Consider the following 12628-nt stretch of genomic DNA (forward strand, 5'->3'; position numbering starts at 1 on the left):
CAACAAATTTTTGCGTACAGGGTACGCACATACATTCGGACATCGAAAAAACGCTAGATTCATGTTCCTTGGCCCCAAAAACACCCAAAAAACATGTTTTTGATGGGTTTTAATTTTTTGACCGATTCCAATACTTTACCTTACACACTAGGTGTTTGCGGAGAAGTAAAAAGAATAAAACGAATGAACGAAGATGCCATGCATGTTTCTTTTCTCTCTTTAACGAAAGCTCCATAAAAAAACTTGTCTCACTTTAAATATTGTATAATAAAATTGCTATGTGTTCCATGAAACTATAGAGCTTACACGACAACAACCTGAAGTCATAAAATGCCAACAAAAACGTAAAAAATACATTCCGTTTTACTGCTGGATGATGAATAAATATAAATCATGTTAGAATATGGAATGAGATGCTGATTTGGCAAATTGCAAATCGATTAATCAATTGAATTATATTTCCATTCCATTGCAGTATTATAAAACAGTTTGCATCAAATAAGGACGACAAACGACGCGTGGAAAAAGCATTAGATGTGTCCGGCTTACCATCGGGTAAAAATGATTCGCTTGCACATAATAAATTTCAGTTTGAGGACTTTTACAATTTGTACAAGAATCTAACGCAGCGTTCCGAAGTGGAGAAGATCTTTGAAGAACTGTAAGTGTTTTGAAGAGTTTGCTATTATCTTTTTTAACAAACAAAAAGGAATTGAAAATATACTTTCAAAGTCAGCAGCACATAAGTCTGAATTTTAAAATTATTTCTTAACAAAAGTGGAATTCGACTTAAATGTAAAAGTTACGAAGAAAAAAAAAACGTAAAAGTTGATTTAAAAGCAATAAATATGAATCATGTTCTCACCACTTTTTTTCAATTTTATTTTTGAATTGGATCCTGTTTTCGTGTTTTTTTCATTCTTTTCTGAAAATGTTAAAATCATTTGAAATTCGTAGGGTGGGATCATCATCAAAACGATGTACAATGTCAACGCAACAGCTTGTAGACTTTCTCAATAAGACTCAACGCGATCCCAGGTTGAACGAGATTCTTTATCCATATGCAAATCCAGCACGAGCTAAAGAACTCATCGCCCAATATGAACCCAATAAATTCAATGTACAGAAAGGTCAATTGAGTTTAGATGGATTCTTGAGGTAAGGTTCTGATTGGTCTAATTGTATTTTGCATGTCCCTTGAGTGCTGTCGCGTTACATTTTCCTTTTGTATCTTTTAATCAAATTGAGTGTCACTTCGATGACGGATTTTACGTATGAGTGTGAGTGTGTATAAGAGTGTAATTCAATTATTTGTTATTTATGTTGATTCAATTTAAGTTTCATGTTTCGATATTATTCGTCGCGACCAAATAAAAACCAGACGAAGACAAATTGAGGAAAATGTATAAAAAAACACTGTGTCTGAAATCGAAGATTTATTATTCAAAATGATTGCATGTATTTAAGCATTAATAATAGTGTAGCGTTTACAAAAGTGAAACTTTGTTGACACATTACATGATTTTCTTCCATTTTCTTTTTTTTTTCTGCCTTTTGTACTGTCCAATTTTCAAATCAATCAAATTGGAATCGTGCGACATTGTGATGATAAAAATTGTGGCGGCCATCATTTAAATTCTATTATGGTTCTAAAACAAAATGCCATCTATCGTCATCTGTTACGCCGTTTAACTAAAAAATAAAACATTGTAAAAATCTGTCTGGTTGCGCTTGATGCAGATATTTAATGTCAGATGATAACCCAGTTATGGCACTAAGTAAATTAGATTTGTGCGACGATATGGAGCAGCCATTATCTCATTATTTCATCAATTCTTCACATAATACCTATTTGACTGGCCATCAATTGACTGGAAAAAGCTCCGTGGAAATATATCGACAAGTCTTATTAGCTGGATGCAGGTAAGCGATAAACACAATGACGATCGAAACATTTTCGGTACGCCATTGATTGTTATGCGATTCCGTTTTATGGGGCTGTCTTTGGTGAAAGGAAAAGATGCGAGACGATGATAAAAATCAAGCAAATGAAATAATTTACGACCAATTTCATACGCATTTTCAATCAAAGTACCAACCAAAAAAAAAAAAAAGCATTATCGCAAATAATTACCATCGAACAGACTCATTTATCACCAGAATATAGACAACCTGTTAAGATATAAATCCATATTATTTTGCAGATGCGTCGAACTAGATTTTTGGAATAGCCGAACCGAGGAGCCAGTCATTGTGCATGGTTATACTTTTGTTCCTGATATTTTTGCTAAAGATGTGCTCGAGGCAATTGCCGAGAGTGCATTTAAAACTTCTGAGTTACCTGTGATATTAAGTTTTGAAAATCATTGTAATCCTCGACAACAAGTAAGTTCACTTCGAAGGATTCTATGAAATTGTTATGATGATGACATTTTTCATATATACTTTTCCTTGCAGGCCAAAATAGCAAATTATTGTCGTGAGATATTTGGGGATATGTTATTAGATACGCCATTAGAATCTCATCCATTAGAATCAAATGTTGAACTCCCACCACCGTCGTTGTTGAAAGGAAAAATTATCATCAAAAATAAGAAGAAACACCATCACCATCATCATCATCATCACCATAAAAAGTCAACGCAAAATAATCTCAACAATTCAAATACAGGTAATTGTCGTTGACTGACAAATATTTTTTACCCAAAATGATAAATGAATCGCCATTTATATTTTTGTTTGGATCTCGTTCTCTTTTCGATCAGGAAATTCCAATACACAACAATCAACAATACCACCAACTATTGACGAAGAGTCGACCAATGTTCCGACTGGAAATGGTGATGCAATCCATCATGCACCAATGCTACAGGTATATATTCCATACGTTGCGATTATTTTATATCATTTTCAACACAAAACGAACGGAAACGATAAAAACTTTTCCTCTTGAATCACTTCAAATGCATTTCGATAGTATCCGTTAACTGTTGTGAATATAGCAAACATTTTTTGTTACAGTTTTTCAACATAGTCGACAGATTTTTTTTTGCAACTTTATTTTGACAATATCTCTTTAAATATTACTTCCAAAATGAATATTCAACGTAAAAAGAGCAGAAAATATATTTGGATGATGCAGATATTTTTATTCCGCCTGATGAAAAAGAGGAACGATGTGCTACTACGAATTATATGGCGACTAAAATAATTCCAACTTCAATTAAATTGATTCGTTAAGTTTGATTCATATTTCAATAGCCATCATGAATAAGTACTGAGATTTATTTTTCGCAATTTTACTTTGAAAAAAAAAAAAATGAAAGATTTTTTGAAATTTGACGTCGACCGTAATTTGACTATCTCGTATTTAGCATCTGAATTTGAAAAAAAAAAAATTGTTTGCAGTGATTCCAAAAACTATTGCCATAACTTCACAATGCAAAAGATGGTTTAAAAAAGTTATGTCCTCAAAATAATCCGATTTACTATTTGGTGATGTTGTCTTACTCCAGTTGCATAAGAGGCTCATTGAAGTTGAGTTTGAGTTTTGAACAAGTAAATCATTGTTTACAATGGGATTGAAATTAAATCCCAACATTGAAAATCCATTTTCCACTTCTATTTAAATTGAAATTTCCACTTTTCGTTTTGATGTATGCACATTCGATCAGGTTTTCAGCGAAGATGCAGAACATGTACACGACGAAATTTATATTTGTGATGTCTGTGTCTATAGTACTTTGGAATACTCAATGCAAGAGAGAAAAATATTTTGTATATATACACACCCTTGAAATCCATTGGACGAATAAAATTGACTTTGTTCAGTGTACGTGAGTGGAAAAAACCACAAAATGTAACTTGATTCGAGATGTAATCAGATAAAGTTAAATTCAAATCCAACGAAAACAAGAAAACGCCATTGATTTGTTGATTGGACACATGTCTTATACTATGGCCAATTCGTTCAATTTATCGACGATTTACGTCAAAATAATTATACAATTGCAATTTATTTATTTAGCTCCCTCGCTCTTTTTATAGCAGTGGTGTCAATTTCTTTATCTGAATGAATAAAGCAATTTGCTGCGGTTCCATCTAGTTTTCATTCAAAACCATTTGAAACGTTAAACATTTTCACAATCTACCCAATCGTTTTTAGGACCGATTTGTTTGATGAATCTTATGAAAAGAAGATAAAAGAACGTAATCTAATTTATGTTACAGATATAGAAATTATATAAATACATATATTGATCGATTGAAACTGAATCGATGAATATTTTGTCATGCAAATCAATCTATTTATATCTTCGATATTCGAATTGTATGTGTGTGTGGCGTTGAGAAAAGAGTGGATTTGAGAATTTCCGGCTTTCTAGCGGTTTTAATTATTCCTCCATGCAGAATATTTTAACATTTCAACCACATATCGCGAGAAAACTCGCAGTCAAATCTACATTTTATACCAATTTACAATGGAGTTTATGAATTGTATTTCGTAAGTGTGAAGGCGTTGGTAATTTATTGAATAATTATATACTCACAGCCCACGTTCTTAGCATCTTGTGGTTTAATTACAGAATTTGATTATCAATGACAAAATAAATGACGTTAATAAAATTCAAATTAATTTTAGTTAAAAAAGCAACTCGTGCGAGATACTTGCGTCATACTGTTTTGCTGCCGTCACTAGATAAAAATTGTAGACGAAAAAAAATTAAAACAAATGGTGTGAAAGAAAAGTGGAAATTTTCGATTTTTCTTAGCAAATACAAAATACAGACACGCCATAGTAATAACATTTATCCTGCACTGCTTTTCCGAACGGCAGAAAGAAACTCCAAAACAGCACTGCTGTTATCTTGCCTAAAATTGAGGTGGGTGTTTTCTATTCGTTGAAAGAGTCAACGAGTGTAGCTTTTTCCACCAAACTAATGTTATACACGTTTCTTGCGGATGTGGAACTGGCGTCCCAATGTATTATGCTTCGTTATAGCACTAAATAGAAGTTGTGAAAATGGAAATATACTGCGTTTAAGCGAGTAAAACAAATATTGTACGAACATGTGTAAAAGTGGCAATTTTCAATGCACACAATAAAGTTGTGGCTTGCAAACGATGTGATAGAGGTAAAAAATATTACACAATATACAGAGAAATAGGAAAGTTATATCTACAGAGCGCACAGACTGTGCGCTCGCGTCAAATCGAACATACAGCATCTGAATCGAAAACTTTGAGTTGTGAAAATTGAACATAAAGTTTTTGAATGGAAAATCTAAATAAGTTTTAACTGAATTTAGCAAAAGGCATATACTAACATACTGTACTGAAATGGTTGGATGCCAACAATCAGCCCACATTCAATGATTTTGCATGGAAGACGGAAGCATTTGTACTTTCTTGTTCTGAAAATTTTGTCGAAATGCCAAAGATTCAATTATCTCCGCATTTACATTACCACAAACAATTGTTATTCCATCGAACGTTTTCGTTCTTTTGTCACACACCGAATTACTATATTGATCCAAGCTAAAGAAACTTAATCTTCTTATATTTAGATTTGCCATAATGCATTTAATGTATTTCAACTGTTATGTTTCAAATGTTTCGTTGTTATTTTAGAATGTGCGTCAGAGTTCAAAAGAGAGTACCGGCTCATCTAGCGATGACAGTTCCAGCGATGATGAATCAACTCAAACTGGTGCTACAAATGTACCAACCGTATTGGGAACACTACAAGCCGAAAAGGTTAATCATCAAAAAGAAAGTGAAGCTGGTGCCGAAATTTCGGCACTCGTCAACTATGTACAACCCGTTCATTTTACAAGTTTTGAAGTTTCGGAAAGTAAGTTTTCGTATTTAAATTTATTCCATTTTACTATGCTTGAAAAGTTAATAGTGTCCAGTTGACGTCAATGAACATACCAACACGTTTACACATTTTATGGTGTGAAAAATTCAATTTGCGAAAGAGTTTGAATGAAAATTGCATGGAAATTGGTAAATTATTTAAAAATCTGTTGTTGTTTTTTTCGTAAAATTTATTATAGAAAAAAATCGGTGTTATGAAATGTCGTCATTCGATGAGAAACAAGCAACGACTTTGCTGAAAGAACGTCCCATTGAATTTGTCAATTACAATAAACATCAATTATCACGTGTCTATCCAGCTGGTACACGTTTCGACAGTTCAAATTTTATGCCACAGGTAAGTCAACAGACAACTTGATATTCACATACACACATGTTGTATGCATATAGGCCAAACTATGACGTATGTTAAAACTATAATTTTGATTGCTTTGTTTAATTACGACAAAAAAAATTATCGCTCACATTTTGTTCGTCCAGAGTTTTGCAACGTGAATCTTTCGATTCAACCTGTTATTCATTTGATTTGGTTTCGGTCTCCGTTCGGTGAGACTGAAAATGTGTCTGAAAATGGCATTCAAGTGGTCATTCAGCAGCAGCAAAATGGACACGATTCTGAGAATTCATCATGAAATGCTTCATGAAAATATAGTACATGGAATTCATTGGTATCAATTTAGAAAACGAGACAGCTTCAGTGGGAGATTTATCTGATTCGATAATGAGATATGGGAGTTTCGTTTAGTTCGCTGCACACATAAATAATTTTATGGTTTGTGTTGTGAAGCGGTTAATATTGAATGTCATTGGATGCTGTTGTTGATATGAGCGTAACCAAGAGCGTTGATGACTGTGGTGTGTGTACGACCGATGTGAATGTTAATTGTAGCATGTCAATGCAATGTGATACAAGTTAAACGGAAAGGGATTTTTTTCCCATTCTAATTGGAACCTGCGTTTCGTTTTTCTACATCTTTTACACATTCTTTCTCGAATAACGAAATCATCACCATTGCAACGGACGAAAAATATGCGTAATTGTACAATCGTGTTACGGTTACAGACAAATGCATTCATTTTTGAATGGTTAGTTAGGTGAATGATTCACATTTCGACACATGCGATTTATGGGTTTGGTTTCCAAAGTACATATTGACACTTTTCTGCTGCGACGGAATGAGTTAGAGTTCTATTGATGCAAAAATTGCATCATCAAATTTTGAAGGAAAAAAAAGGAATTGGCTGCCATACAACAAAGTAACACGTTGTATTGGATCCCATACACTTTGAAGGCGATAAAAAAGTACATAGCTAAATTCACTGTTTTCAATTTCACTGTTTGAATTTCGATTTGAATGAAAATTGATAGTGTATTGCAAAAAGAAGCAAACAGAAGGTGTACAATAATTGAAGTGTATTACATTTTTCGAAATCCGAATCTGAATAAATAATTTAGTATCCTAGAATAGGACACGGTATGAAAAAGCAGAGAATGACATAGAATAAGACCAACGATATAACCAACATTTTGACAAAAAATAACGAATCATTTGTTTACCAAATCTGTTTCCTTGTATTTTGTGTTGTGGTCTCACAGTTATTTTGGAATGCGGGTTGTCAATTGGTGGCTTTAAATTATCAAACATTGGATCTGGCAATGCAATTGAATTTGGGCATTTTTGAATACAATCAACGGGCTGGATATCTGTTGAAACCGGAATTTATGCGACGAAAAGACCGGCGATTAGATCCATTTGCCGAAAGCACGGTAAAATACCACACACATTACCATTCGAAATGAAACTACATTACATTTGTTTAAATCATTTTCGGTTTGAATAGGTTGACGGTATAATTGCTGGTACTGTATCGATTACAGTACTATCCGGACAATTTTTGAGTGACAAGAAAGTTGGTGAGTTTTCGAGAACAAATTAGCCGTTTATATATGGAACGAAATGAGATAAATCGTTTGTAATTTATATGTATTTTAATAAGGTTGTTATGTTGAAGTCGACATGTTTGGACTGCCAGCGGATACAGTACGCAAGAAATTTCGTACACGATCTGTTCGTGATAATGCACTCAATCCAATTTTTGATGATGAACCGTTTGTTTTCAAAAAAGTGGTGCTACCTGAATTGGCGAGCATTCGAATTGCGGCCTACGAAGAAGGTGGAAAATTCATTGGACATCGTGTGCTACCTGTAATTGGATTATGTCCAGGATATAAGCATGTTACGCTACGCACAGAACTCGGCCTGCCGATTCCATTGGCAACGCTATTTCTTTTAGTTGTCGTTAAGGTAAGCTTTGTTTCTTTGGCCGAATTCAAGATTACACATGTGATGCATCTTATTTTCGGCACATTTTTCGTTCACATCATAGGATTATGTGCCCGATGGTCTGTCTGATTTTGCCGAAGCACTTGCCAATCCAATCAAATATCAAAGCGAACTGGAAAAACGTTCCCAACAATTGGCCGTATTTGAGGATGGTGAACCAACCGAAGACGATGCATCCAATTCATGTAATTCTACCAAAAACTACTATCCTATCGATTTTGTGTTCATTGAGATTTTATCTCAGAAAATTTCATTTGGATAATGTCTTTGAATATGTTACGCTGTAGTTGCAATTTGTTTTAACCAATTTTTTTTTTCTTTTTTTCCCGTCCTTTTATGGTGTGGTTCATTTGGGTTTTTCCTTTGTTCAACTCGTTTTGTGATGTGCTTATCTTATGTACCGCTTTTGTTTGCTCCTAATTTCATTCATGTTCCACTTCATGTGCAAAATATCATGCATTTGTTTTTTTAAAAAAAAACAACAACTTGTAATTATATGTGTTATTTCATGCCACCGTATACAATCATATTTAGTTGTGTTTGTCTCTTTAGGTTCCAAGAAGGATTCGCGGTCACTTGAAGTAGTGCAAACAAGTCCAAAGCATCGAGCCAGTATTGTGGCCGCATCGTCGCTCAGTATGGACGCATCGATTGGCAATGATCATGATTTGAATTTGAGTACAGCGTCTACACAACATATTCAACATCAACTCTCACTGGATCAGTCATGTTCCACCAGCAAAGCATCCGCAACACTCACCAGCAGCAGCACCATTCCAATAGCCAATGAACTCAGTGAATGCAATGACATTGTTGTTGAATCATTGGAGAAAATTTTCGATAACAAATTGGTGCGCGAAAAACGGATTGAAATGGAAAAGAAATTGGAATCGATGCGAAAAAAACATGACAAAGAAAAGTTACGTGTTACATCACAGCGCAGTGGAGATTTAACCGATGGCATTCGTAAATCCAAATTTTACATGAACAATAAGTTGGTTAAACGGCTTAGCAATAAAAACTTGTAAGTCGATTGATGGCAAAAAAATTCTATTCTTTTTTTGATATAATTATAATGAAATTTAAACTTGTTATCTTCATTTTGTGTGTGTAGAGATTTAACAGCGACAGTGCCTCCATGTCCAAACGATTTGACTGAAAGTGCTGAAACTGACAGCGGCGAACGATCGAGTGGCGTACCACGAAGTCAATCCGAACGACTGATTTCAGTGTGTCGGGACTTTTCCACCAATTACCAAGAAGTACAAGAGAAATACCATGAAATTATTTATAGTACAGCGGACAAAGTATTGCGAACATCCCAAGCAAATCAAATGAAACAACTAAAAACTTGTTTGGAAAAAGAAACGAGCGATGTTATGCGACAGCTGAACATTATGCGTCGCAATGAAGTTAAATCGCTATCTCTTGTACATCGTGACCGTGATGAATTAGTCAGGTAAATGCAATGATGTAGATTATGGAATGTTTTGCGATAGTTTTAATTTAATAAAAAAAAATCAATTTTAGAATGAAACGTGAAGTAGCTTCGTCATTAGTTGAACGTGGTGTAGCTGAACGAGTCCGATTGACTCAAGCGTACGAGAAGAAAAAGGCTGAATTACAGAAACAGCATGACACTGTTAAGAATCAACTAAATGACCACAAAGAAAAGGTTTGTATCAAAAGTAGCATTTTTGTAGGAGAGCGCTTTTTTGATTAAAAACATTGTCCACTTCAATTAAGGAGCACTCTCCGTCTTTTCATTTGCCTCCTCAACCAGGAGTGAAGTCCAGTTCGACAATAAAATCAAATTGATGATTTGATTTAGTCAAATTAATATTAATTATTTTTTTTTCCGTATACAGGCTAAGACATTGATGGACAAAGATTGTGAATCTCGTCCGTGTTTTTCCTCCGAAGGTTTTTTGGTGCTTTTTTCGCAGAGTTCGTTGCATGCATCCAATGAAAATGGTGGTCCGTCAAGTGAAAATACAAGCAACAATAAATCAAGCACATCAGTGCATTTGGAGTCTTAAAGGTGCAAATTTTGATATTTTCCTGATAATTTTTCATGAGTGAATTCTCAACACAACACACACATGCATGAAAAAAACAAACAAATACTCTTTGAATCTCATTGCAAACACGAAGTCGTGTTTTGAATTTTCTAGTGATTTACCTGTTGGTATTGAGTTTTTCTGTTTCAAAAAAATTATTGTGATTAAAAATGAAACCAATAATCAGTGCGTTCCACAATTTAAATCCTATTCAAATCGCAGTATAAATGTGCAATAGACATAAAATCGACACACAACAAAAATATATTCATAGATTTAATGCAAATTTTAAAATAAATTCGATATTTGTCAATGTGGAATATATTAAAAACACATTTGATTCATTAAAGTAACCAACACCAATATCGCATTTTATTATTTTAATGTCATCGTGTATTTGATTGGCTTAGTACGACTAATATTATAGAAATCTAAATTTCAGTCGAATATTTTTGATTATCAGAACCGACCAGACTGTGATTTTAAAATAATAAAATGTCATGGTGTTTCAATAGACAAATTCTATACTTAAAACTTTAAAAAGTTGTCAGACTTCAGCTACAAACCTATGGTGCAATATACAACGTTGTATTCACTCGGCTGCATGAAAAATACTCGATTTTAATTTACCCGACGTCGGACAAAGTAAATTTTTCCATCTGAATTTTAACCAGCCGTAACCGGCGCTTGAAATGAATTTTTTTAATTGTATGTTACTTACCGATTCAAATAATAGCCACCGAATGAGAATTTTATCCGAAATAAAATTGAAATGAAAAAACCGTCGAGTAAAATTCAATTTATGCATCGGATAAAATAAAATCGGGTATACATATTATTCAGTCCCCCCTCCGACGTAATCAACTGTAAAACGTGCATGGTATACACGTATATTCGATTTCCAACACTCATTCAATGATTCCATTTTACTTCTTCAAAGAAATAGTTTTAATTGATATTTTCTGTAAAATCATTTTAAGCAGATAATTTAAATTTTACATGAATAAAAATTCAGTGTTTTGTTATTTTGTTTTGAACATTTTTATGGTTTTATTTTTACGTTATTATGATTACGATTATGTTTTTTTTTTCTCAATGGACTCAATTTTTTCCACATATCAACATATTGTTTTCCCTCCCGTTGGTACAAAATCGATATGCATCTTATTTATATTATCAATTTTCTACTCCCGTCTGTAAAATTGAGCGCCATTATAATTGTATAGATAAATCATGGTGAATTGCAAAGCACGTTTGAATTGAATAAAAAGAAAAATGGAAAATCTTAAAATAATGAAAACAATTCTAGGTTTTTTTTAACGATTTGGACATATGTGAACAGATAAATTTACTTGAAATATGGAAATCAGTTGCAAGGGAAGAACTGGAGTGATTTTTAATAATAATTGAGCCTAACAATAACCTTTTTTACTAAAAAAACTGATTAAACATTGATGGTGTCTTTTAAAGAAGTATCAAATTGCTTTTAATGGAAACATTTTAACGATCAAAAATATGATGATTTATTAACATAAAGCGTTCATATTTGTTAAATAAATATAGACTTAATGACAATCAACTTAGTTCTTTTTTGTTTTTAGAATAATTAGACGAAACGTTATCTAGACATTGATGGCATAGCACCAAGTGGGAAAATTGACAATACATTTTAATTCCATCATATACATTGCGCCATCTGAAGTTATCTTGAAACAACTATTAGACAACCTTTAGTATTGTATTAAGATGGAATGTGATCTTCATTCACCATTTTTCCATATTCTTATCAATTTTGCGATAATGCGATACTTCAGATGGCAGCAAAAGATAATGTAAATGGTAAAAAGTATTATTTTTAATTAGAATTTGTGAAAAAAAATATCGTTATATTATTATATCAAACAATGTCACTCTGTAATTCAAACTGTTGTTATTCTTAATATATACTTTAACCCTTGAACTATTTTACCACAAAACTAATTCCCTACACATTTACCATAGGTGATGACGAGGGTTTCTAGGGGTCGGATGACCCCCTCCTAAAATATTTTTAGGAACCCTCAACAATTTTGGAAATGAGGACCTTTTTTTCATCTTCACTTTTTTTGGGAGAGAAAATTCTTCCGATTTGCTAGGGATTTTCGCCTCAAAAAGTGACTTCCAAAAAAATGCAATTTGAAGTAGGAAAATTCTTTCGATTTGCTAGGGATTTTCGCCAAAAAAGTGAAGAGAAAAAAAAAACGATTTTATCCTCATTTCGTACAAATTGTTGACATCATCAGGGACCCCCATGGATTTTTCCAGGGACCCCTTACGGAATTTTGCCATCATTTTTTACGTCAT

General features: G+C 33.3%; 1 protein-coding gene across 1 annotated transcript; it reads left to right on the plus strand.

Annotated features, from left to right (window-relative positions):
- Window positions 1-330: 330 nt before the first annotated feature.
- Window positions 331-11322, plus strand: LOC116340535 (1-phosphatidylinositol 4,5-bisphosphate phosphodiesterase classes I and II). The gene is made up of 17 exons (XM_031767088.1): window positions 331-344; window positions 476-661; window positions 958-1158; window positions 1741-1923; window positions 2205-2385; window positions 2458-2671; window positions 2766-2872; window positions 5632-5854; window positions 6060-6217; window positions 7478-7648; window positions 7723-7795; window positions 7879-8186; window positions 8269-8410; window positions 8760-9249; window positions 9340-9684; window positions 9756-9900; window positions 10094-11322. The coding sequence occupies exons 1-17, from the start codon at window positions 331-333 to the stop codon at window positions 10262-10264; spliced, it is 3312 nt and encodes a 1103-aa protein (XP_031622948.1). The 3' UTR covers window positions 10265-11322.
- The last annotated feature ends 1306 nt before the right edge of the window (window positions 11323-12628 follow it).

The sequence above is a fragment of the Contarinia nasturtii genome, unplaced genomic scaffold, assembly GCF_009176525.2.
Source record: "Contarinia nasturtii isolate CC-2019 unplaced genomic scaffold, AAFC_CNas_1.1 Cnas_scaffold_695, whole genome shotgun sequence".
NCBI classification, from domain to species: Eukaryota; Metazoa; Arthropoda; class Insecta; order Diptera; family Cecidomyiidae; genus Contarinia; species Contarinia nasturtii.

What these genes read in the sequence shown, in the direction of transcription:
- LOC116340535 (XM_031767088.1), top strand. An exon ending in GTTCAAATTTTATGCCACAG is followed by an intron (nt 6,218 to 7,477) that starts GTAAGTCAACAG and finishes GTGGTCTCACAG; the next exon opens with TTATTTTGGAATGCGGGTTG. An exon ending in GACCGTGATGAATTAGTCAG is followed by an intron (nt 9,685 to 9,755) that starts GTAAATGCAATG and finishes AATCAATTTTAG; the next exon opens with AATGAAACGTGAAGTAGCTT.